At 45.0% G+C, this 26,428-nt stretch overlaps 1 protein-coding gene across 1 annotated transcript in view; it reads right to left on the bottom strand.

Moving 5' to 3' along the window:
* Positions 1-26,428, bottom strand: part of LOC124796073 (chondroitin sulfate proteoglycan 4) — a 543,527-nt gene that overhangs the window by 35,721 nt on the left and 481,378 nt on the right. The window contains exons 17-18 of the mRNA XM_047260159.1: positions 23,681-23,836; positions 17,067-17,328 (exon numbers count right to left, since the gene is read on the bottom strand). Coding sequence (XP_047116115.1) covers positions 17,067-17,328; positions 23,681-23,836 — 418 coding nt within the window. The remainder of the gene's footprint in view (positions 1-17,066; positions 17,329-23,680; positions 23,837-26,428) is intronic.

The following is a 26,428-nucleotide window of genomic DNA, read 5'->3' as shown; positions in this document are numbered from 1 at the left end:
TAAAGGCCTCGTCATTACTTCTAAGGAGGCCCCGTTGCCACTTTTGTCACGGTAGGTCAAGTTTTTGAGTTCATAAAACGGCTTCTGCCACTATTACACAGCTATGTCCCAGGGTCAGGAAACAGGATAGGAGAACGAAGGTTCTTGAAATATGAAGTCTGCAACACTGCTTGCAATACAACAAAGAAATGGCCCGTAATAACTAAGAGCAAAGAATCGTAGGTAAACTTCACAGTACATAGCAAATAGAATTTACAACAACTGTCTGTTCACTTCTAAGATTTCACTAAACCACGTTCCCTGTCTAAGTCCGCCCTGAACGATCATCTACAACCAAGTGGGCGGTTGCTGCTCTTCTGTCTTCCGAATATCGTCTTGTCCGTTGTCGTCTGATCAATGGCAGCTTGTACTCGGCCGGCAACTGACCGAGGTGTAGTCGGTAACTTCATCCTCAGCGCCGCCTGTGGCGCCGGTGGAACTCGAGCAAGTGGCCAGTCTCTACGGCACTGGCACCAGATCGCATCTTTGCCCCTGTGGTGTTTCTGCCTTGGCTGTGTCTTGTTCGGACGACATATAAATTTTATATGGCTCTTAATGGCAGTCACATACGACAGTGGAGACGTCCCATGTCGATTGTGAACGAAAGCGTCACTTCAAAATATTACACCACTTGATAAAGCGCTGAGGCATCTCGACTGGTTTCGAAACGTTTATACTTAAACGTCACAGATGTCTGAGCGATCCCAAGAGCTGGTACTTGTCGTAAATGAGCAGATCTAAAGCGTCGACTGCCCACAGACCGGCACACTGCTAAGAAACGGCATCAAGAAGGCAATGGCAGTGCCGCATATCCAGGAAGACGCAGTTCATTGCCCCCTGCCAAAGCTGACTTAACCAGCCGCCCGTCACTGGTCGCCCCAGTTCGGTCGCAGACTGCAAGAGCATCAGTACCGAGTAATAGAAAGACGTTACTTAGACTGCCCCAGCGCTTTATCAAGTGATGTAATATTTTGAAGTGAACCTTTCGTTCGCAATCGAAATGGGACGTCTTCACTGTCGGATCTGGGGACGGCGCTGAGGACGAAGATACTTCGGCCAGTTGCGAGCAGTAATGGAGAGTAAACGACATTGCACGCAGGAGGCACCAGAAGAACAGGAATCCACTTCTTAAAAAGAAATTTTATTTATTTTATATTTAGAAATAACGTGTCGTATTATTAAGAAAGTTTAATTGTATAGTTGATTTTGGCTTTCTGCCAACGGCAACTTCACTCCTTTCGTGTTTGTGACGTGCGACGTAACAAGAAATACGTGGGACCACATTGAGCCATGCCGGCTTTGCGGCGGTATTTGTTCAGAGATGCTAACCTTTCGGCGCTGGTGAGTCGGTCGCCAGGTGACGAGGCGGTGAGCGGATCGACGGGTGAGCGCGAGTGAGTTTTAGCTGGGAGGTGGAGAGAAGACGGTGTAATTGCCCAAGGAGGGGAGGTAACCGTGTCGGTGAAAAGGTGTTTTGAAAAGGCATTGTACAGACTACAATTGCAACGGCCGTGTCTTGAGATGGTCTGCGCAGCCAAGCAGTCGGTGGCCGTTAAGCGACGACATTTTATTAGCAAATTGTAGTGGCGACCTGCTTCTCTGATGCTGCTGGAACCACGTGACCGCTACGGTCGCAGGTTCGAATCCTGCCTCGGGCATCGATGTGTGTGATGTCCTCAGGTTAGTTAGGTTTAAGTAGTTCTAAGTTCTAGGGGACTGATGACCTTAGAAGTTAAGTCCCATAGTGCTCAGAGCCATTTGAGACAAACTATTATCGAGTTCTGCCGGCCTCTGTGACCGAGCAGTTCTAGGCGCTTCAGTCTGTAACCGCGCAGTTGCTACGGTCGCACGTTCGAATCCTGCCTTGGGCATGGATGTGTGTGATGTCCTTAGGTTAGTTATGTTTAATTAGTTATAAGTCTATGGGACTGATGACCTCAGACGTTAAGTCCCATACTGCTTAGAGCCATTTGAACCATTTAGCGAGTTCTGAGTTATGAGAATCTGTTAGTAATCCATGTGTGGTCGAACCGTACGCAATTTGTTGCACCATTTTGATGGAACTCTTGTTGCTTTGTGTCTAGTAGCTTCGGCATTCTGCATTACCATCCCAGCCGAGGGGCTTATTGTGTATAATGTTTTAGACACCAAGGGGTCGATTATCGTGGTGGGTCTGGGCTACACCTTCGGGTCCTCGCTTGTTCTTGAATCTGACGAAACTGAATGTTCCGTTGAGACCTAGGTGCACCCAATAACAGCTCTCTGAATTAACCGTTTGAGGGGGAAGAGCATCCGGGGAGGGAAGTCGGACGCACCTGCTGTACTCCGCGCCCTCGGTCGGGCAGATAAATTGGGTCCGAAAGGCAGAACCATGTGTGGCCCGTATTGGCCGCTCCGTAGGACGTTCGTGTCCGCACTTGGCAGATGCCGTGAGCTGGGAACTATTTGTAAGAGAACTGTCTGATGTAGATTATTGCCAGAGTAGTTGGGAATCCGTGTGTAAGGTTACTCTTTCTTTTAAAAGAATATATTTGGACAAGTTTTTAAAACTGTAAATGAACTTACTGTAGCCCTTTGGGTGTGCAGTGTTTTCTATTTTCTATAAAAGGTATTATCTGTCTCGTTTGAAAAGTTGTTACACATTTGTTAGTAACTAAAGGAAACTGATGGGCTTTATTTATACGTGTTCTCTGACTGGGAGTTTATTATTTTAAATGTATTTCTTCACTATTTGTTAATACTAAATACAGTTATTTACAGTTCATGTGTAAAGTTACCCTTTCTTTTAATGCATTGCCTTTCTGATCTGAAGAGTTGTTACATTTGCTTGGGTACTGAAAGCCAACTAATGGGCTTCATGTACATAGGTTCTCACTTGAAGTTTATGAAATTGTTATTTGTGTTCATTGACTTCAATAAATTGTGTGAACAATATAAAGTGGAAGCTTCCCTGCCTCAAGGTCCAGTCCTTCCACTTAGTGCTTTGGGCGTTTTATGATACGCCGAGGTAATACCGGTTTCACACTTGACGAGGCAAGAGTGCACGGTTCGTCCTATACGGGTGAAATGTGTACTCTGCGAGTAGCAGAGGCCATGGCACATCTTTCTATAAAACAAATAATCATTTCTTGAAGCTCCTTCCCTTGGTATCACCACTCATAGTTCTAAAGACAACATTATTTTGCATCAGAAAACTCTAATCCGTCCTGAAGTAAATACTAACTGCAGTAGCATAGACTACTCGTTTTGTTATAATGCTAACTCCTAGTCACTTCATTATTGTTGCCTGGTATGTTACTTCTACTAGAGAGCAGATAAATGAGCCATACGATCATCATCAAATTAGAGTAATAAGGTAGTAGAAATTAACATCTATTTCGTTCAGGTATATGAGACTAAAGTAAACCCTGAGATATGTGTAATTCCACATTATTTATGAAAATAACAGTTACAGAAATATAATGTAAATCTGGCGTGACAACAGTGGCTGGGATGCCCCACTGGAAAGAGTGTTCTCCCTGCACGCACATTGGCTCCTCTGCTTGCGGATATGTGACAGTTCGTCGTATGTGTATTTATAGAGTGTTGGAGAGTGAACTGGATACGTATGTAGTGTAGTGTTCTGTTTCGTTTCTGTGTAATTATGACCAGGAAAAGGAGAGGATGAAACCCGGTACTGGCATACAGCTTACTCCTGAAGAACAGCACCAACGGTGCCGCCGATCTTCAAAATCCCCATCGGACGGACGGATCACCATCAGCAGTGTCACTCTCGCTCACGAGACACTGCGTAGAGGTTTGGAATGCTACCACCATGATTCGGACCGGCTTACCTCCAACTCGAGCACCAAGGTAGCAGCCTCGGCTACAAGGTCTTTTTGTAATAACCTATGACAGGAGATAACTAATAATTAATAACTAATAACTAATGAGGAAGTATTGAATAGGATTGGGGAGAAGAGAAGTTTGTGGCACAACTTGACCAGAAGAAGGGATCGGTTGGTAGGACATGTTCTGAGGCATCAAGGGATCACCAATTTAGTATTGGAGGGCAGCGTGGAGGGTAAAAATCGTAGAGGGAGACCAAGAGATGAATACACTAAGCAGATTCAGAAGGATGTAGGTTGCAGTAGGTACTGGGAGATGAAAAAGCTTGCACAGGATAGAGTAGCATGGAGAGCTGCATCAAACCAGTCTCAGGACTGAAGACCACAACAACAAGAACATGACAGGAGATAGTGCGTCGGGGGAAAAGTGAAGCGGAATGACAGTCGTGTGGAGTATCGCAGATCGTATGTAAATTAAAGTTAAAGTATTCCAAAGATGATTTGGAATTATTTGTTTCAGCCCTTATGTCAGTGTCTGATGGGTTCGCTTTGTGCCTAACCAAGAGATCAACAGTAAATGACAATAACACGATGCCATGATTTCGAACTATGGCAATTATATCTCCATGTATATAGATGCTATGATTGCACTTATCTTGGAAGATGGAGTAGTTGATGTAAACAACTACGTGCAATACGCCTGCTCAACAGTTTCTCGTATAAGGCGCCGCTGTCTTTGGCGTACTCTGATAACACTTTTAGGCAGTAAATGGCCGTCAGTTCTCTATTTCCTCTACTTTGCAGTTACGACTTTTGGACATAATTCATTACGCACAGGATGTCACATATTAAAAATAACTTGATAGCCATCAGGATGATATGATGTTCATTAAATATGTAAAGCTGCGTGGCAGCGTCTGCACGAAAGTATTTATAGTCGATTTTGATGATTTATCTTCATAAAGGTTAACAAAATGGAACCATTTTTCTGAACCGAACGAAGCAGTGCCATCTATCTGAATACACAGTCTGTTTTTCAAGAATCGGATCAAATTGAGAGAATAATAGCTTAGAAGGTGATGAAGATATGTCCAAAACCACATGCTTTTGTGATACAGTCGACATTGTCATACTATGCAGCATCCTGTGCAGTGTATGGCAGTGATCGACATCAATTTCCACTTACACAGAACTCTCCTGTGTTCTACAGAGAATCAGCTTGTCACGCCGGATACGAAATGTAGATACCGGTTTACTCTTAAGTTTGGGCGGGATTATTGGCAGTTGCTATGTGGTACCTGTCCACGATGTTTCAGAAGCATGGCGCGTGTGCACTTCTTCCGGTTACTCTGCCGCCTCCGCGGGAGAAGTGCTTCTACTGTAGTAAAAATCACGTGGCTGCTAGATGAGACTGGGAAATCCCAGTTTCGATTTAAGGTGTAGAATCACCTAACAAATGCTTTTCCTGGTCGAGGGAACGAAAGAAGTTTCCTGGATGCATGGTCCACCTTGTTTCAGAACGTTAGCACTTCGGACTTCTATCTATGAGAGCACGTCAGAGATGCTGTATATGCAGAGCCTGTCTTGGACATTCAGGCAGGTGTACTGAAACGAAAGCGGCGGTTCATGTAGAGGTGTGTGTGTGTGCAGAAACTTCGAGGTCCGCGGAAATCCACAGCCATGTCCCAACGAAAGGCCGATTTTGCAAGGTAATTGAATAGTTTGAATAAAATGGCTTCTACCATATACTACTGAACACAAGTTCATGAAACCTAGTTTGCTCCTTATTCTCTCAGATTTCGTCGCCGACATCTGTAACACGGCACACAAGTTTTTCGCGACGGCATGCTTGCTCTAAGCAGAGGGCGCTTGTCCGTTAATTGGAGGCTTTGCCGTTGATAGACATTAACTAGTGCCATCAGATCTAATTTCGAGATTATCGAGACTTAAAGACTGATGGTTTAAAAAATTGGTGGGACAGGACCTAAAATGTGGGACAAAAGGAACTATAAATTTTTAATCATTAGGTAACTATCTCCTTATATTATGAACAAATTTAGTACGCTGCTACAACTGTACTCAATGATAGTGTGCTGTTCACCAAAACAACCAATGAACCAGGAATCAATTTTAAAATGTCTTCACTGGATGCTCTACCTGCCTCTGGAAAATGTAAGTTCGACGTGATATTTTTGTCTTTTGACTGATGTACTTCCTCTGTTTGCACATTGCAACGTGAGGTTTCAAAATTTGAAATGTCTTCTGACTGAGATGTAGTATGAATTCAATAGCTACTGGTTTGGTTTTCGCCCTCTTCACTGACACGTACACGGACTATTGCTTTCAGTTGCTCGTCACAAAGAAATCGTTTCGTCATGGTAGTCACACAGAAATTACTGAGTTAAGTACATGAAATACGTCCTCATCAAACAGTTGAAGAAACATTACCGTTAGCGATAATAATTACAATCAATGAATGTTTTAAGTGTCCTACTTTGCTGCGTAACTTCACACATTTCGATAATAAGCAAGCAAAGAGCAGCATTGATATACACTGAAGAGCCAAAAAATCTGGTACACCTGCCTAATATCGTGTAGGATCCCAGTGATCACGCAGAAGTGCCGCAGCACGCCGTGGCATGGACTGGACTAATGAATGTCTCAAGTAGTGTTGGATGGAACTGACACCATGAATCCTGCAGGGCTTTCTGTAAATCTGTAAGAGTTCGAGGGGGGTGGAGATCTCTTCTGAACAGCATGTTGCATGGCATTCCAGCTATGTTCAATAGTGTTCACGTCTGGTGAGTTTGGTGGCCAGCGGAAGTGTTTAAACTCAGAACAGTGTTCCTGGAGCAATTATGGACGTGTGATGTGTCGCATTGTCATGCTGGAATTTCCCAAGTCCGTCGGAAGGCACAATGGACATGAATGGATGCAGGAGATCAGACAGGATGCTTACGTACGTGTCATCCGTCGGAGTCGTATCTAGACGTATCAGGGGTCCCACATCACTTCAACTGCACGCGCCCCACACCATTACAGAGCCTCCACCAGCTTGAACAGTCTCCTACTGGGACTCAGCGTCCATGGATTCGAGATTGTCTCCATACCCGTAACAGTACATCCGCTCGATACAATTTGAAACAAGACTCGTCCGAACAGGCACCATGTTTCCAGTGAACAGTCCAATGTCGGTGTTGACGGGCCCAGGCGAGGCGTAAAGTTTTGTGTCGTGCAGTCATCAAGGGTAAACGAGTGGTCCTTCGGCTCCAAATTCCATATCGATGATTTTTCGTTGAATGGTTCGCCCGCTGACACTTGTTGATGGATCAGCACTGAAATCCGCAGCAATTTACGGAAGGGTTGCACTTCTGTCACGTTTGACGATTCTCTCCAGTCGTCTTTGTTCCGTTGTTGCAGAATCTTTTACCGGCTGCAGTGATGTCGAAGATTTGATGTTTTACCAGATTCCAGATATTCACAGTACATTCGTGAAATTGTCGTACGCGAAAATCCCCATTTCATCGCTGCCTCGGAGATGCTATGTCCCATTGCTCGTACGCCGACTAGAACACCACGTTCAAACTCACTTAATAAATTGATAACCTGCCATTGTAGGAGCAGTAAACGATCTAACAACTGCGCCAGACATTTGTTGTCGTACATAGGTGTTATCGTGCCTATACATTTCTTTGGCGCTTCAGTGTAAAAAAGCAATGAACACGAAAGTGTCTCATTCATGTAGAAATAAAATTTTGCTGTCAATATGTGTATACTGTATACTACGAATTTTTAAAGAGCTGTGTCGTATAACCACCAAGGACACAACGGTAACATATTAAGCTATAACTAGGAGGAGAAAACCAACTAATACATTTAAGCCTTAAGCTAAGTAGAATCCGTAGAAAAACAAAATAATTAATTTCTGGATCTAATTTTTAAAGATAAAAATGTTATGGACGAACAAACTCATTTCCGGATCGTACTGATTGAAGGATAACAGCAGAGTTAAAGCAATGAAGCGCTGACGGCCAGAAACGGAGCGATCTGCATCGATCACATGAGCACATGGCGTGCTCGTACTATGTTTCCTAAGGTGAAAGGAGAGACATGGCAGTTGCCAGCAGCGTTGGTAGTTTTGGACTGTGATGTTCCAAATGTTGCTGCCGGTACCGTAGCTGAAGAACTGAAAACAAGAGCGGTCTACAAAACTGCGTCAACATTGAGGCATTGCCAAAGTGTCATGTACACAAAATGTCGTTGGTAGTGGTAGACGCGCAAGCAGCTGTGCAAAGTCCACTTTAACATTCACGCCTCTTTTTTCGCCGTATTGCGATAGCTAGCAAGACCACCCCTTTCCACTGATATCTGTCAATTACAAAGCTACAGGGTGCTTCAAAAGTGACCGGTATATTCGAAACGGCAATAAAAACTAAACGAGCAGCGATAGAAATACACCGTTTGTTGCAATATGCTTGGGACAACAGTACATTTTCAGGCAGACAAACTTTCGAAATTACAGTATTTACAATTTTCAACAACAGATGGCGCTGCGGTCTGGGAAACTCTATAGTACGATATTTTCCACATATCCACCATGCGTAGCAATAATATGGCGTAGTCTCTGAATGAAATTACCCGAAACCTTTGACAACGTGTCTGGCGGAATGGCTTCACATGCAGATGAGATGTACTGCTTCAGCTGTTCAATTGTTTCTGGATTCTGGCGGTACACCTGGTCTTTCAAGTGTCCCCACAGAAAGAAGTCACAGGGGTTCATGTCTGGCGAATAGGGAGGCCAATCCACGCCGCCTCCTGTATGTTTCGGATAGCCCAAAGCAATCACACGATCATCGAAATATTCATTCAGGAAATTAAAGACGTCGGCCGTGCTATGTGGCCGGGCACCATCTTGCATAAACCACGAGGTGTTCGCAGTGTCGTCTAAGGCAGTTTGTACCGCCACAAATTCACGAAGAATGTCCAGATAGCGTGATGCAGTAATCGTTTCGGATCTGAAAAATGGGCCAATGATTCCTTTGGAAGAAATGGCGGCCCAGACCAGTACTTTTTGAGGATGCAGGGACGATGGGACTGCAACATGGGGCTTTTCGGTTCCCCATATGGGCCAGTTCTGTTTATTGACGAAGCCGTCCAGGTAAAAATAAGCTTCGTCAGTAAACCAAATGCTGCCCACATGCATATCGCCGTCATCAATCCTGTGCACTATATCGTTAGCGAATGTCTCTCGCGCAGCAATGGTAGCGGCGCTGAGGGGTTGCCGCGTTTGAATTTTGTATGGATAGAGGTGTAAACTCTGGCGCATGAGACGATACGTGGACGTTGGCGTCATTTGGACCGCAGCTGCAACACGGCGAACGGAAACCCGAGGCCGCTGTTGGATCACCTGCTGCACTAGCTGCGCGTTGCCCTCTGTGGTTGCCGTACGCGGTCGCCCTACTTTTCCAGCACGTTCATCCATCACGTTCCCAGTCCGTTGAAATTTTTCAAACAGATCCTTTATTGTATCGCTTTTCGGTCCTTTGGTTACATTAAACCTCCGTTGAAAACTTCGTCTTGTTGCAACAACACTGTGTTCTAGGCGGTGGAATTCCAACACCAGAAGAATCCTCTGTTCTAAGGAATAAACCATGTTGTCTACAGCACACTTGCACGTTGTGAACAGCACACGCTTACAGCAGAAAGACGACGTACAGAATGGCGCACCCACAGACTGCGTTGTCTTCTATATCTTTCACATCACTTGCAGCGCCATCTGTTGTTGAAAATTGTAACTACTGTAATTTCGAAAGTTTATCCGCCTGAAAATGTACTGTTGTACCAAGCATATTGCAACAAACGGTGTATTTCTATCGCTGCTCGTTTAGTTTTTATTGCCGTTTCAAATATACCGGTCATTTTTGAAACACCCTGTATTTTATTCTAGCTACTATTGTGCCCCGCTGTTCGCCTGCCACTTCTGCTTGTGGCATAACACTCACGATGTGCGGGTTGTCGTCTCCAGTGCTGCGGGCGCTCCTCTCGAGACAGTCTTGCGCCGAGGAAGACAAGCACGACTTGTGTTTAGGAAACATTACTGGTGATGGACAGTACCTCACCAGCTAACACACTAAACTCTACCAGGTGCCACCAACGTGGGCATCGGCGAAAGCGACGCTGCAATCTCAGGGACTATGTTGCATCCACAAGTCACACCTTTACCGAGCGATGTGTGATATCCTCGTGTCTGCGATCTACTTAAGACGCGGCACGATCGCTAGCAACAGCATACGCCAGGTTGACCCAAGAATTATTCACGCGAGCAGTGCTCTTGTTCACATGACGTAGTTCTCCCACCTGGCTGCGCAAATACCCACCGCTATCCCATGTTGTTTGGATGTGAGGAGAGAGAAGAGGGGAAACAGCGAAAGTGCCACATCTGAATGGAGTTGCAGACGCACTGCATACGTTTTGTTTTCACGTTTCATGTTTCTCAACAACATAGATCACAAGCAAAACAAATATTGAGTATTAGTTTATTATTTTAGGTACGCTGAAGACATAATTTTAATCTGATACTAATTGTCGGCACATGAACAGATGCAGAAAATTTCACGTATTTTCGCATCCAGGTTGTCACGTAATCGTGATTTATTTAGTTTCATAATCGAATACTCCTTTCAGACACATATGTTGACCGAATATTTTACCTTGTTTCCTTGCATTATGGACAGATGCAGAAAATTTCACGTATTTTCGCATCCAGGTTGTCACGTAATCGTGATTTATTTAGTTTCATAATCGAATACTCCTTTCAGACACATATGTTGATCGAATATTTTACCGTGTTTCCTTGCATTATGGAGACTTGTATACTCTTCACGAGGAAAATGACTTAGACCTCCTGGACAGTTTTAAACTAAAAGAATTAGTCTTTTAAATCGGAATTATATAGCAGATCAATCAGTTACCTGCGCAGGGGCGGTTTCAACTGAGATGGCAAACCATCTCGAAAACACCTCGAAAACTGATGTAAGATTGGCAATGGCCTCAATACCTTTATAATACTATCCTTCAAATTTTGTCAGGACTACATTGAATTCTTTGAACCCTGCCTTTTTTTAACGCCATTGAGTTAAGGAAATGGGCGTTCTTTTTTTTCTATCGGTTCCGGATGTTCTGATTTCCGTTCCTCTTTTCCTCTTCCCCTGGTAAATTCAATAATAACGGGTGTTAGATATGAAGGTTGGCACTTAAATAGTGACAACTATTTATTCACAACCGAAACAACAGAGTTACATGTTGGCACCTGTTACTGTCCTTAAAAGCAGTCACCAGCGTTGTGTAGAATCCGCTGCCAGCGATGTGGAAGGCTTAGTATACCGTTAGCAGAGCTTGTTCTGTCGATGGTGCGAATGGAGCGGTCTACTGCCTGTCGAATCTCTGGAACAGTTCTGAATGCCACGAAGTGGTTCCTTCATCTTCCGAATCAAATCAAAGTCACAAGGACTTCAGTCCGGGGAGTATTGTGGATGGTACGGTACTTCCCAGTCCCATCGACCAAACAAAGCAACGACAGCCTGCTCTGTATGCGCCCGCGCATTGTTGTGCAAAATGATCGGTGGATTGCACAGAAAGTAACGCCGCTTCTTTCGCAAAGCTGGTCGCAGGTGATGCTCCAAAAACGAACAGTAACACTGTGCATTGACGGTGTTCCGTGGATGAACGTAATGCGTTAGGCTAACACCATCACTGTCGTACACGAGAATCACCATAACCTTAGACCGCTCCATTCGCATCATCAACGGACAGGCTATGCTAACGGTATACATCGCTGACAACGGGTTCTACACAACGCTCGTGACTACTTTGAAAGACAGTAACAGGTGAAAACATGTAACACTGTTGTATCGATTGTGAATAAATAGTTGCCACTATTTAAGTTCCAACCCTTGTAGGAAAATCGTTCCAGGATTCTCCCTTGACTCAAGCTACTTACTATGCAGTAACATAGAAAGTCCCCACAGTCTTCGTTTAATTCCATAGAAACTGTTACACAACTCTGAGTGAAATAATGTGTGCGACCTCTGAAAATTTACTCAAATGTTCAAATGTGTGTTAAATCTTATGAAACTTAACTGATAAGGTCATCAGTCCCTAGGCTAAGACACTACTTAACCTAAATTATCCTAAAGACAAACACACACACACTCATGAGCGAGGGAGGACTCGAACCTCCGCCGGGACCACCCTCACAGTCCATGACAGCAGAGCCTTAGACCGCTGAAAATTTACTATTTGTACCATTAATTTCATCGCGTGCTTCATATCTGCAAATTTCGCACAGAAAGCTTCTTGATGTACACATCAATGAATCAAGTTTTCGATCGATTTTCTGCTCTTCTATCGTCAACTAAATCTTTAAATTTTTTCTGCGTGGTGTTGTAATGCCATTTCATAGAAAATTTCCGGTACCTATCGAATATGCTACTGTATATCTCACACCAAAAACCGGACCCCTTGCCAGTCCACAAAGGCCCAAGGGATGTCTACTGGGCGCTGTGTCATCCTCTTGGGGCGTCATGTGGCTGCAGTATGGACGGGCATGTGGTCATCACACTGCTCTCCTGGGCCTTCTGCAGGTTTTACAGACCATGGAACCGCCAGCATTCGGTCAAGTAGCTGCTCATTTGGCATCAAGAGGCTGAGTTCAGCCCATATCAGTCCTCTCACCAAGAAAATATTCTCCACAGTACATGAAATCGAACATGGGTCCTCTGAATTGCAGACATTTACACTGACAACTTAGCTATGTAGGCGGACGTATATCCCATTACAGATACTGAGGATTCTTGTCCTTCTATTCTGTGATTCCCACTCATTTATAAGGCTTGTGGCGATAGATCGCTAGACTGCCTCTGTTTGTACCGACTTCCACTGGATCTGTAAACTTCTTTCATACAACAAACAAACAGCGAATGGTATAAACAGCGGTGACACCATGGTTCGGCCGAGATGAAGAAAGCCGAGCCGACCGAAAAATGCCGCACCGCAGTGGGAAATGAAATGTTTCTTTGCAACGATTATTCCGAGAAGTACCGAGAGAAGCCGAGACAGGCCGAGCGTCGGCGTGCACACGGCCCGCGCATCTCCTCGCGTGCAGTGTGGCACGAAGTAGCAGACATTTGGATACACTCATGCTCCGGGCTTTACACTGGATACCCTGTGGCATATTAAACGAAGCCCTAACCGAGCCCAGCCCAGGGGTCTGCATCAGCACCGCATCGTGACGTCACTCCTGCAGCCACGAAGGATGATGCTCCACTGCAGCCATACCTAGCCGGCAGCCACCTATGTCGGAGCCTTCACCTCCTCCATTGCTGGCATTCCAAGACTCGGTGCTACTGGACTGCTATTGCTTCTATGGAACTTGCAGTGTGTACTTGTGCTTAGTAGTGACGACCGCTACCGCCATCACTGAGAATTTTGATTGCGTAATACTACTACCAGATCGCACCTGTATTTTAGTTTTAATACCGAGCGAGGTGGCGCAGTGGTTAGTACACTGGACTTCCATTCGCGTGGACGACGGTTTAACCCCACTTATTTAGGCTTTCTGTGATTTCCCTAAATCGCTTCAGGTAAATGCCAGGATCGTTCCTTTGAAAGAGCACAGCCGACTTCCCTCCTCATCCTTCCCTAATGCGATGGGACCGATGACCTGACTGTTTGATCCCCTCCCCCAAATAAACCAAACAGCCTTAGTTTTGTTATTCAGACTTTCGCTTATGATGAACTTTGCTCTTGTGTGATGTACAAATAATGCTACCTAGGAATCATTCATTAATCATGAACCATGAGCCGCGCTGCGGCTCGTGTTGGTGCTGTTAGTCAGTTTCCACCTTCTGTTGGAGACCAGACCGTATCCATTTAGTTGGGATGGTTGCGGTTGTTTATGTTCTTCTCGTCTTGACTGGCGCCACTCGTTTCGCAAGCGTTGCCTGTCCGCTAGTGGCAGCAGCGGCGGTTATCGATATGTAGTAACTGTTGCCCTATCTTTGGGGCGACTTGGTAGTTTTTCCGTGTCATGTGAGTGTGGCAGTTCGGTTGGGGACTCAGGAGGAGGCAGGTCCAGGAAGTGCGAGAACACGCTGGGACTGCTGGTGGCGCGCTTGGACTGGGGCTGTGGTCAAGAGGGTGCACGACCTCGTCGTAAACCGAATCCAGCAAGCTTTAAGATGAGTACATTTCAATCCTAGTAGAGCGGAGTCGGTCACCCGTGTGTGCCCGTAGTACGTATCTGATGTTGTGACAGATTATCATAGGCCCCTCATGTGCAGTTTGGTGGATCTGTGTACCAATTAGTACTTGAAGACCCTATTGTGCTAGAAGCACTTGGCTCAATGATTAGACGGTGTGGTTACTCAACTGTGAATTAATAAAGCACTGAAGAGATTTGTTTCATTGTGCCAACCGTCGTCATAGTTGTCACAGTGAGTGCAGTGTACGTTTGCGTGCCTGCTGAATTTGACGTCACTCATTTGGTACTTGGTTCTGGCTCGCTTTGTGATTGTTTCCGCAATGACGAGTGGTTGCTGATTCTGGTTGGTTACATTTCGGTTTTGCCTCGCACGCAAATCGAATGGGGCTTTAGTTACTGTTAGTTTGTCTGGTGTTCCGTACTGGGATTTGTTTGTTCAGATGTTCGGGTTTGTGGAATCTGACGGAAATCTGGTAGTGGTTGCTTCCACGTTCCGGGCGCTCTAAACACAGTATTCTGGGGACCTAGTGCAGACCGCCGGTTCCGGCTTTGGCGTATTGTTCCATCGTTGCATTTGGTTTATCGGACGTCAGGTAGCTTCAACAAGATTATCATTAGTCTTTCGTTAGACTGCCACTAGTCTGAGTTACCATCTTGTGAAGTGAGTGCAACTCTTGGCTGCCTATCTCATCGCTGGAGAAAATGTTTACTGCCGGAACTTCTCAGAGATCGATTCCTGGAGCACCGTCTGGATCAGTTGCTTTTTTTTTTTTTTTAAGTAACTTTTGGTATTGTATTTGCTGTTTTACAACAGGTTTCTATTTTTTTATATCATTGCCGTTCCTGACGTGTAAGTCCTTCAGTCGTGATTTTCATTTGCTTTAAAATCTTAGCCGGCCGGAGTGGCCGTGCGGTTCCAGGCGCTACAGTCTGGAGCCGAGCGACCGCTACGGTCGTAGGTTCGAATCCTGCCTCGGGCATTGATGTGTGTGATGTCCTTAGGTTAGTTAGGTTTAATTAGTTCTACGTTCTAGGCGACTGATGACCTCAGAATTTAAGTCGCATAGTGCTCAGAGCCATTTGAACCATTTTTTTTAAAAATCCTATTTGGTATTTGTATTTCAGCAGTAAGACTTCAAACCTAATGTATTGCCATTCCTGGTGTCTGACGCCTTCTGCGGTGTTTTCGGCGACTTGCCTTTAATATTTCAATACCTGTAATTTGTAAGTTGCGGCGAGTTCTTAAACATTCTTTATTTATTGCCATTCTTGGCGTTTAAGGCCTTCAGCCGTGATCACAGTGGCTTGTTTTATTTTTAAACATTGTCTCCATCTGTATTTTATGGTGATTCGCTAAATTGTAATGAACTGAAAGCAATATTATTTATACAGCTCTTTATTCCTTCATTAATAACGTGAGACGTTTTTTATTTATTTTGAGTCTGGAATTGTTGTTGTGGTCTTAAGTCCTGAGATTGGTTTGATGCAGCTCTTCATGCTACTCTATCCTGTGCAAGCTTCTTCATCTCCCAGTACCTACTGCAGCCTACATCCCTCTGAATCTGCTTAGTGTATTCATCTCTTGGTCTCCCTTTACGATTTTTACCCACCACGCTGCCCTCCAATACTAAATTGGTGATCCCTCGATGTTTCAGAACATGTCCTACCAACCGATTCCTTCTTCTAGTCAAGTTGTGCCACAAGCTCCCCTTCTCCCAAATTCTGTTCAATACCTCCTCATTAGTTATGTGATCTACTCATCTAATCTTTAGCATTCTTCTCTAGCACCACATTTCGAAAGCTTCTATTCTCTTCTTGTCTAAACTATTTATCGTCTATATTTCACTTCCATACATGGCTATACTCCATACAAATACTTTCAGAAACGACTTCCTGACACTTAAATCTATACTCGATGTTCAAAATTTTTTCTTCTTCAGAAACGCTTTCCTTGCCATTGCCACTCTACATTTTATTTCCTCTCTACTTCGACCATCATCAGTTATTTTTCTCCCCGAATAGCAAAACTCCTTTACTACTTTAAGCGTCTCGTTTCCTAACCTAATTCCCTCAGCATCACCCGACTTAATTCGGCTACAGTCCATTATCCTCGTTTTGCTTTTGTTGATGTTCATCTTATACCCTCCTTTCAAGACACTGTCCATTCCTTTCAACTGCTCTTCCAAGTCCTTTGCTGTCTCTGACAGAATTACAATGTCATCGGCGAATCTCAAAGTTTGTATTTCTTCTCCATGGATTTTAATACCTACTCTGAACTTTTCTTTTGTTTCCTTTATTGCTTGCTCAATATACAGATTGAATAACATCGGGGATAGGCAACAACCCTGTCTCACTCCCTTCCCAAACACTGCTTCCCTTTCATACCCCTCGACTCTTATAACTGCCATCTGCTTTCTGTACAAATTGTAAATAGCCTTTCGCTCTCTGTACTTTACCCCTGCCACCTTCAGAATTTGAAAGAGAGTATTCCAATCTACATTGTCAAAAGCTTTCTCTAAGTCTACAAATGCTAGAAACGTAGGTTTGCCTTTCCTTAATCTTTCTTCTAAGATAAGTCGTAGGGTCAGTATTGCCTCACGTGTTCCAACATTCCTACGGAATCCAAACTGATCTTCCCCGAGGTCGTCTTCTATCAGTTTTTCCATTCGTCTGTAGAGAATTCGCGTTAGTATTTTGCAGCTGTGACTTATGAAACTGATAGTTCGGTAAGTTTCACATTTGTCAACACCTGCTTTCTGGAATTACTGTTTTAAAAATAAATGTGTGTAACTGAGAAAGGGAACCAATAGTAACTGATTACGGCCCCGTCCACAATCGTAACCGAATCCCGCCTTCCCTCGACAAAACAGGTTTCAAATCATCCACTGTTTGCTTGCTTACTACAAAGGACATAGAAACGGTAGCGTGTGTGGGCCCACCTGACGAAGAGCAGGCGGCCGAGCTGCGGCTGGCGCGAGACGGCGTACACGACGTGCCTGGGCCGCGGCGCCTGCCAGTCTGACGCCGTGGCCAGCAGCTGCTGCGGCGAGAGCGCGGCGCGCCGCTGCGGGAACACGTGCAGCGCGCCAGAGGCGGCCACGCGCAGCGACACGGCCCGCACGCGCGCCGTCACGTTGAAGGGGCCCGCCGTGCGCGCGCCGTCGCTCACCGACACCTCGAAGCCCGCGGGGACGCTGCCACCTGTTGGCGCACGTCACACCTCACGTCTCACCTCAGTTCAACTCCCACCGCGTGCGCCCGCGTCTGCGCTGCCACCCCAAATCGCTACCGCATGTAAAGTGCAATCAAACAAGGTTAGCAACACAGTTCCGTTTAACAGTTAGGCAAAGCTGGTCGCGGGGCAAAGAGCAACGTAAACAGGTCGCCGGTACGTCGAACGCAGCCGTCATGAAAACGACTTCCAGTTTTGCTTCCCTGCGAGCGGACGTGCCAGTCTGCTAATGTCCTGTCAGATCCTATTTGAATAAAATCTGGATTTAACCACGTGGTTAGATAATCGGCGGGACATTGACCTGAATGGTAGATAAATAAATAGACGGGTATTCATTGGACAAATTTATTGTACTAGAACTGACATGTGATTACATTTTCACGCAATTTGGGTGCATAGATCCTGAGAAATCAGTACCCAGAACAACCACCTCTGGCCGTAATAGCGGCCTTGATGCGCCTGGGCATTGAGTCAAACAGAGCTTGGATGGCGTGTACAGGTACAGCTGCCCATGCAGCTTCAACACGATACCACAGTTCATCAAGAGTAGTGACGGGCGTATTGTGACGAGCCAGTTGCACGGCAACCATTGACCAGACGTGTTCAATTGGTGAGAGATCTGAAGAATGTGCTGGCCAGGGCAGCAGTCGAATATTTTCTGTGTCCACAAAGACCAGCAACAGGCGGTCGTGCATTATCCTGCTGAAACGTAGGGTTTCGCAGGGACCGAATAAAGGGTAGACCCAAGGCTCGTAAGACAACTGAAATGTAAAGTCCACTGTTCAAAGTGCCGTCAATGAGAACAAGAGGTGACCGAGACGTGTAACCAATGGCACCCCATACCATCACGCCGTGTCGTACGCCAGTATGGCGATAACGAATACACGCATCCAATGTGCGTTGTCGCCAAACAGGGATGCGACCATCATGATACTGTAAACAGAACCTGGATTCATCCAAGAAAATGACGTTTTGTCATTCGTGCACCCAGGTTCGTCGTTGAGTACACCAACGCAGGCGCTCCTGACTGTCATGCAGCGTCAAGGGTAACCGCAGCCATGGTCTCCGAGCTGATAGTCCATGCTGCTGCAAACGTCGTCGAACTGTTCGTGCAGATGGTTATTGTCTTGCAAACGTCCCCATCTGTTGACTCAGAGATCGAGACGTGGCTCCACGATCAGTTACAGCCATGTGGATAAGATGCCTGTCATCTCGACTGCTAATGATACGAGGCCGTTGGGATCCAGCACGGCGTTCTGTATTACGCTCCTGAACCACCGATTCCATATTGTGCTAACAGTCAGTGCATCTCGACCAAAGAGAGGAGCAATGTCGCTATACGATAAACCGTAATCCCGATAGGCTACAATTCAATCTTTATCAAAGTCGGAAACGTGATGGTACGCATTTATCCTCCTTACACGAGGCATCACAACAACGTTTCACCAGGCAACGCCGGTCAACTGCTGTTTGTGTATGAGAAATCTGTTGGAAACTTTCCTCATGTCAGCACGTTGTAGGTGTTGCCACCGGCGGCAATCTTGTGTGAATGCTCTGACAAGCTAATCGTTTGCATATCACAGCTTCTTCTTCCTGTCTGTTAAATTCCGCGTCTGTAGCACGTCATGTTCGTGGTGTAGCAGTTTTAATGGCCATTAGTGTAGATAGATAGATAGATACATAGATAGATAGAGAGAGAGAGAGAGAGGAGAGAGAGAGAGAGAGAAGAGAAGAGAAGAAAATTTTCAACCATTAGATACGTATTTCTTTATAAAATGTTACGGACAAATTTGGTACAACTACTCTTACAGGAAATATTCAGCGTGTCCTCAAAAAACTCCGACACGCTTAATGGGTAGGTTCCTTAAAAAGAAATAAGTGAAAAAGTCCAGTAAACATGGGCTCCAGAATGCATACCTTAAGAGGTATGAGCACTTGTACCGGACGATCAAAAAGTCAGTACAAATTTGAAAACTGAATAAATCACGGAATAATGTAGATAGAGAGGTGCAAATTGACACACATGCGTGGAATGACATGGGGTTTTATTAGAGTAAAAAAAATACAAAAGTTCAAAAAATGTCCCACAGATGGCAGTTCATCTTATCAGAATAGCAATAATTAGCATACCAAATTAAGACAAAGCAAAGATAATGTTCTTTACAGGGAATGCTCAACAATAGCTGTAGTCGTGGAATAATGTTGTGAACGGCACTGTAAAGCATGTCCGGAGTTATGGTGAGGCATTGGCGTCGGATGTTGTCTTTCAGCATCCCTACAGATGTCGGTCGATCACGATACACTTGCAACTTCACGTAACCCCAAAGCCAATAATCGCACGGACTGAGGTTGGGGACCTGGGAGGCCAAGCATGACGAAAGTGGCGGCACACGATCATGACCAACAGACGCGCGCAAGAGATCTTTCACGCGTCTAACAATATCGGGTGGAGCGACATCCTGCATTTTGGTTCTAATAAAACCCATGTCATTCCAAGCATGTGTGTCAAGTCAATTTTTACCACTCTATCTACATTATTCCGTGGTTTTTTAAGTTTCCAAATTTATACTGACGTTTTGATCATCCGGTACATCTTCGTTAGTGTGAAACACATCTCTTCTACTGCACAAAAAAAAAAAAAAATGGTTCAAATAGCTCCGAGCACTATGGGACTTAACATCTGAGGTCATCAGTCCCCTATAACTTAGAACAACTTAAACTTAACTAACCTAAAGTCATCACACACATCAATGCTCGAGGCAGGAATCGAACCTGCGACCGTAGCAGTCGCGCGGTTCCTGACTGAAGCGGTTCAAATGGTTCAAATGGCTCTGAGCACTATGGGACTTAACATCTGAGGTCATCAGTCCCATATAACTTAGAACTAGTTAAACCTAACTAACCTAAGGACATCACACACATCCATGCCCGAGGCAGGATTCGAACCTGCGACCGTAGCGGTGGCGCCGTTCCAGACTGTAGAGCCTAGAACCGCACGGCCACAAGCGGCCGACGACTGAAGCGGCCGGCTTCTACTGAACAAGAGCTCATAGCTCGTAAGGTATGGACTTTCGGGTCATGGTTATAATGCATTTTTGTCTTGATGTGGTCCATATTACCACTTTCCAAAACATGAAAAGCAATTATCTTGCAGTAGAAGAGGTGTGTTTCATAAAATCGAAGATGAACGAGTGTTCATATCTCTTAAGGCATGCGCTTTAGTCCCCTTGTATTTTTTCTTCTTTTGGAATCTGTCCCTAAAGCTTGTCGGTGTTTTTTTTGGCACCTCATGTACGCTTTCCTCACATTTATTAATCTGCAGAACTGTTATTCACAACTAAAAAAATTTCATGTAACTGTCTTTATCATTTAACGCGTCACACTACGTATTTTTAAAGCTTTTTGGCCCACGATAATTATACATCTGACAAAAAAGCGTGAAGCACCCAGAAAACATGTCGAACCTCAACGTAACTTCGTACACGTACACATCATCAGCGGATATGTAAATGCTTAGAATTGCAATTCTCTGTGAAATGCAGAGCGACCACCAGAAAACGTATGGTTCGTGTTTTTTCCAGGCCTGGTAGGGTACATAAAAGGCTTGAAAAAACGATTGATCAATCGGAAGGACACGGAGATGCCGCGTACTCCTGTGAGACAACGTTATCAGCACCTGACAGAGTTTGAAGAGAGGCCTCTTTGTGGGTCTCCAGTTGGCTGGCTGATCGAACTGTCCAATATCCTGATTTGTGGGGCATTCGGATGTGACAGTGGCGCGATGTTCGACTGCATGGGAACTTGATGGCAACTATACTCGCCGCCAAGATTCCCATCGGACACGTCTGACCACCAAAAGGGAGGGTCGCCAAACTGTACACCAAGCTCATCGTAACCTTTCCACATCTGTGTCTGCCGTCCAAGAATGGACTCCCCGTCACATTCTGTGTCATCACGCTTATGTGTCGGAGACTAGTAGCAGCTACATTAGACTATGCGTAGAGTGCCATTAACACTGCAATACAAACCGATTCGTCTCGAGTGCTACTGAGACCGAGCAGCGTAGACTGCTTATGGATGGTGGCGCACTACCTACAGCAACGAGTCGCGCTTCTCCACTACTCCAGCTGATCATCCTCAGCAAATATAGTGGCGACCTTAAGAGGGAACCCATTCTCATAATACTTTGGAGAGACAAAGTGATGTTATTTGCGGCAACATGATGCGGGGAGATACCGCGTTTGACTTTAGGTCATAGTGGTTGTGGTTGAGGGAGCTAAGATTGCACAACTGTATGTCCTGAACATACAGTGTTCTGGTGTCTTATCTCTCATGTGACAGTAATATGGAGCCATTGTTCAACAGCACTGCGGTCGTACACATATGGCACTTGTGTTTCTGAACTATCTGTGTGATGTTGAGGTAGTCAGCTCTGCCCCACACAGTACATGTGTGGGGCCATTTTCGACGGCAACTTCATCTCAACGCCAGTATCCTGGATATAAAAGACCAGTTACATCAGTGTTAGAGATGGGTAGTTCGCGAACGAACGGGTGCAAAGGAACGGTTCACCAAGATGAACGAAAGGACCGAGGAACGAATTCGAAGGAACGATCGGTTCATAGTTCACTTCGGTCACGGCGGTCTGCTTATAGTTCTCGTGAACGAGGAACGATCGACTCATAGTTCGCTTCGGTCGCGGCGGTCTACTTATAGTTCTCGGGAACGAGGAACGATCGGTTCATAGTTCACTAGTTCACTTCAGTCGCGGCGGTCACTTCGGCAGTTCTCGTTCCAGCCTCGGTCGCGTGCTCGTCTCAGTCTCGTTCTCCCTCGGCCGCACTCGTCGTTCTTCGCATGACCACTTGTCTTAGTTCCACTGCCGACTGATCCTAATTATTTCAGTATCCAGTTATTCGTTTCGTTCACAGCGCTCGCCCATTTTACATGTGTTCCAAACTGTTCTTGCACTTGGGTCTGGCTATTCAGCGTCCACGACCGGTAATCAAAAAGTATTTTATAGTTACGTAAATTACATAAAAAACGGTGTGTTGTGGGTCATTTTGGCTCAGTAGGAAAAGCGGTGCCTCTCCATTTGAAAAGACATAGATTGCCATAAAATCCTATATACTTATTATCTCAAAAACATTTGTGTAGAAGGAGCTTTCAAACCATAAACTTTATTACTGCGAATTTAATTATTATTATTATTGCTGCATTAACTTTAATAATGCAACATAAAAACCTAATTTTTACTAAGCGTGTAACGCAAGTATGATGAGAAAACCACATTTTATTTTATGCTCCCATAAAGCCTCTACTTCGCCTACGAACTGAGAGACAACGTGAAGTATATATAGGGTGTAAACGATTATTGTTTACAACGTAGTATAGCTAGGTAGTGGAAGTCGAAACGAAGAATTTTATACAAGAGACTTGTTGGGAAACAGCCACAAACAGCTTTACAAGACTACATGAGCTATAGCCCATGCGCGTCGCGTGAGATTTTCGTGTTCTCTTCTCTAGCTCTCTACACATCGTCATCGATTGTTTCGCAATTGTTGCTTGCATTAGCTTGTTATTTCTTCACTGCCTAATTGTTACATGTTTGTCTGTTTGTTGTATCTGCTCGTAACGGGCAACACATCGTCCGTAATAGGCGAGCAGTCTGTACTCGGGGCCGGTTTTCCGTGCGCAACCCTATATTGTTTCCCTGCGATCAGCCACACAAGGCTACGGTTGACTAAATGAGAGCTTCTGCAGAATCACAGAAATTACTTATAAAAGTGTGTAAGAATTCTGTAATGAATAAAAACTCTATACTCCAAGAAGAAGGCAAGTGCCCCCTTTTGATGCCCTCCATCCTACAGTGACCTACACTACTAGTTTTCAGTTTTTCATAAGAACCACATACCAATCACAAATGAACGGTGAACGAGTAAAAATGAACGATCAGCAGTGAACTAGTTCCCAAGGATGAACGAGTTTGCCCATCTCCTATCAGTGTGTGCCAGCTTGCCTCAGGGGAGGACATAACATCTTTATGGCACCCTTCCCAATCTTCCCAGCCGAATTCAGGCCAGAGGAAGTGCTCCGTCTTACTGATAATTGGGTTCATATTGCAATGTTCTTTGAAAATTTAATCTGATTTTGTAATAATTGAAGTAACATCACATACCCTATCAACACGTCATGTTTTAATTAGTTTCCTGGATGGCTTACTTGTTTTTGCCGTTGTATGTACAGCACGTGCCTGCGAAAATGCCACGTCTGTGAAATAATTTTTGCACCGTCTGTCGATTGTTCCTCCGTGCTACTTACCGCTGTGCACAAAGATGATCTGGTGCGAGTCCAGCTGGGCCTGCGTGAACTTGCGGACGTGCAAAGACGGCGCAGCGTACAGCGCCACGTGTCCGGCTCGTGGAGACGATACGATGAATGTGAGGTTGGCGGCCGACGTGTCCGCGTCGGTGGCAGCTGGAACACGCGAATGATCATATGAAGAAAATCCCGCTATACAGATCAGCAGCACGTGTGGTCGAAACCACACTGGTGTTTCACCAGACGTTTCTCAATCAGGCTACGCTAACCTAGTGAAACCTATCGAGAATGTAGATTACACTCGCAGGTTAAATGATCATTTCACTATTCAGTGTTTGATATTCTTCCGAACCACTCAAACAGCGGCCGAAGATAATGAATATAACGTTACTCTTTGTGTGTTTCTGTGTCAGTCATGAATCCTGAGGTCTTCTCTTAGTATCATGTCTCCCATCTCATCTTCATCTACGTTCACTTCCTTTTATATAATATTGGCTTTCAATTTTCCTTTGTATAGAGCCCCTATATACTCTTTCCACCTTTCAGCTTTCCCTTCTTTGCTTAGGACGGGTTTACCATGTGATCTCTTGATATTCTGTAGGTGGTATCTATCCTTCCACTAGTGAAATTTGCTTCTAAGCCCTTACGTTTGTTCTCTAGCAAGCCCTGCTTAACAACTTTGCACTTCCTGTAAATCTCATTTTTAAAGGTTTGTATTCTCTTTCGCCTCTTTCATTTGATGGATTTTTAAATTTTCTCTTTTCGTCAACTAAATCTCTTTTGTTTTCCAAGGATTTTTACTAGGTCTTGCCTTTTTACCTATCTGATCTTCTGCTGCCTTCACTATTTCATCTCTCAAAGCCACCCATTCCTCTTTTACTGCATTCCTTCCCCTGTTCTAGTCAACCATTGCCTAATGGTCCCTCTGCAGCTCTCAACAACCTCTGGTTGTTTCAACTTGTGCACATCCCATCTCCATAATTTCCTTCCTTTTTCTAGTTAACCATTGCCTAATGGTCCCTCTGCAGCTCTCAACAACCTCTGGTTGTTTCAACTTATGCGTGTCCCATCTCCATAATTTCATACCTTTTTCGAATTTCTTCAGTTTTAATCTATAGCTCGTAATCAATAAATAGTGGTCAGAGTCAACATCTGCCCCCGGAAGCGTCTTACAATTTAAATTCTGGTTCCTAAATTTCTGTCTGACCATTATGTAATCAATGCGAAACCTTCCGGTATCTACAGATCTCTTCCACGTATGCAGCCCTCTTTTCCGATTCTTAGACCAATGATTAAATTATGGTCTTTGCAAAATACTACGCAGACAGCTTCCTCTTTCATTCCTTTCCCCCAGTCCACATTTACCTACTATTTTTCCTTCTCTTCCTTTTCCTCTTAACCATAACGGGTGTTCTTTTCCTTTTCCTACTTAGCCGCTCCAGGTGGAATTACGAGCATGCCAGCTGCTGGGATGGAGGCCATGCTGGACATGCCCTCATTACAACTGTGGGTCAAAATGGAGGCGGCGGCAGCGCCATACAGGCGAAAACTGGAAATAACTGGATACAGTTGGGATATCCAGAACCCAATACCAGAAAAGGGAACTGTAGCGCCATAGAAACTGGTATAGGCATGGGTATTCAAAAAGGGGGTATGTATACTGGAAGAATTTGGTCCTGCGGTCGGCAACGCCTACATAAAGCAACAAGTGTCTGGTGCAGTTGTTAGATCGCTTACTGCTGCTACAATGGCAGGTTATTAAGATTTAAGTGAGTTGGAACGTGGTATTATAGTCGGAGCACGAGCGATGGGATACACTATCTCCGAAGTAGCGGTAAAGTGGCGATTTTCCCGTATGACCATTTCACGAGTGTACAGTGGATATCAGGAATCCGCTAAAACATCAAATCAGCGACATCGCTACAGTCGGAGAAATATCCTGCAAGAACAAGACCAACGACAACTGAAGAGAATCGTTCAATATGAAAGAAATGCAATGCTTCCACAAATTGCTACTGATTTCAATTCTGGACCATCAAAAAGTGTCAGCGTGCCAACCATTCACCGAAATATAATTGATATTGACTCTGGGAGCCGAAGGCCCGCTCATGTACCCTTGATGACTGCACGACACAAAGCATCACGTCTCGCCTGGACTGTTGGTGACTGGAAACATATTGTCTGGTCGGACGAGTCTCATTTCAAATTGTGTAGAACGGTTGGACGTGTACGGGCATGGAGACAACCTCATGAATCAATGGACCCTGCATCTTAGCAGGGGGTGTTCAAGCTGGTGGGGCGTGAGTAGTTGGAGTGATACGGGACCCCTGATACGTCTAGATACAATTCTGGCAGGTGACACGTACGTAAGAATCCAGTCTGATCACCTACAACCATTCATGTCCATTGTGCATTCCGACGGACTTGGACAATTCCAGCAGGACAATGCGACACCCCACACATCCAGAATTGCTACAGAGTGGCTCCAGGAACACTCTCCTGAGTTTAAGCACTTCCACTGGCCACTACATTCCCCAGGCATGGACATTATTGAGCATATCTGGGACGCCTTGCAACGTGCTATTCACAAGAGATCTCCACCCCTTCGTAATCTTACGGATTTATGGATAGCCCTCAGGATTCATGGTGTCCGTCCCATCCAGAACTACTTCAGACATTAGTTGAATTCATACCACGTGTGCCGGCACTTCTGCGTGCTCGCGGGGGCCCTACACTATACAAATGTGT

This window comes from Schistocerca piceifrons, chromosome 4, assembly GCF_021461385.2.
Source record: "Schistocerca piceifrons isolate TAMUIC-IGC-003096 chromosome 4, iqSchPice1.1, whole genome shotgun sequence".
NCBI lineage: Eukaryota > Metazoa > Arthropoda > Insecta > Orthoptera > Acrididae > Schistocerca > Schistocerca piceifrons.
The sequence above is the reverse complement of the archived record's forward strand: the minus strand, read 5'-3'. Positions and strand labels throughout refer to the sequence as shown.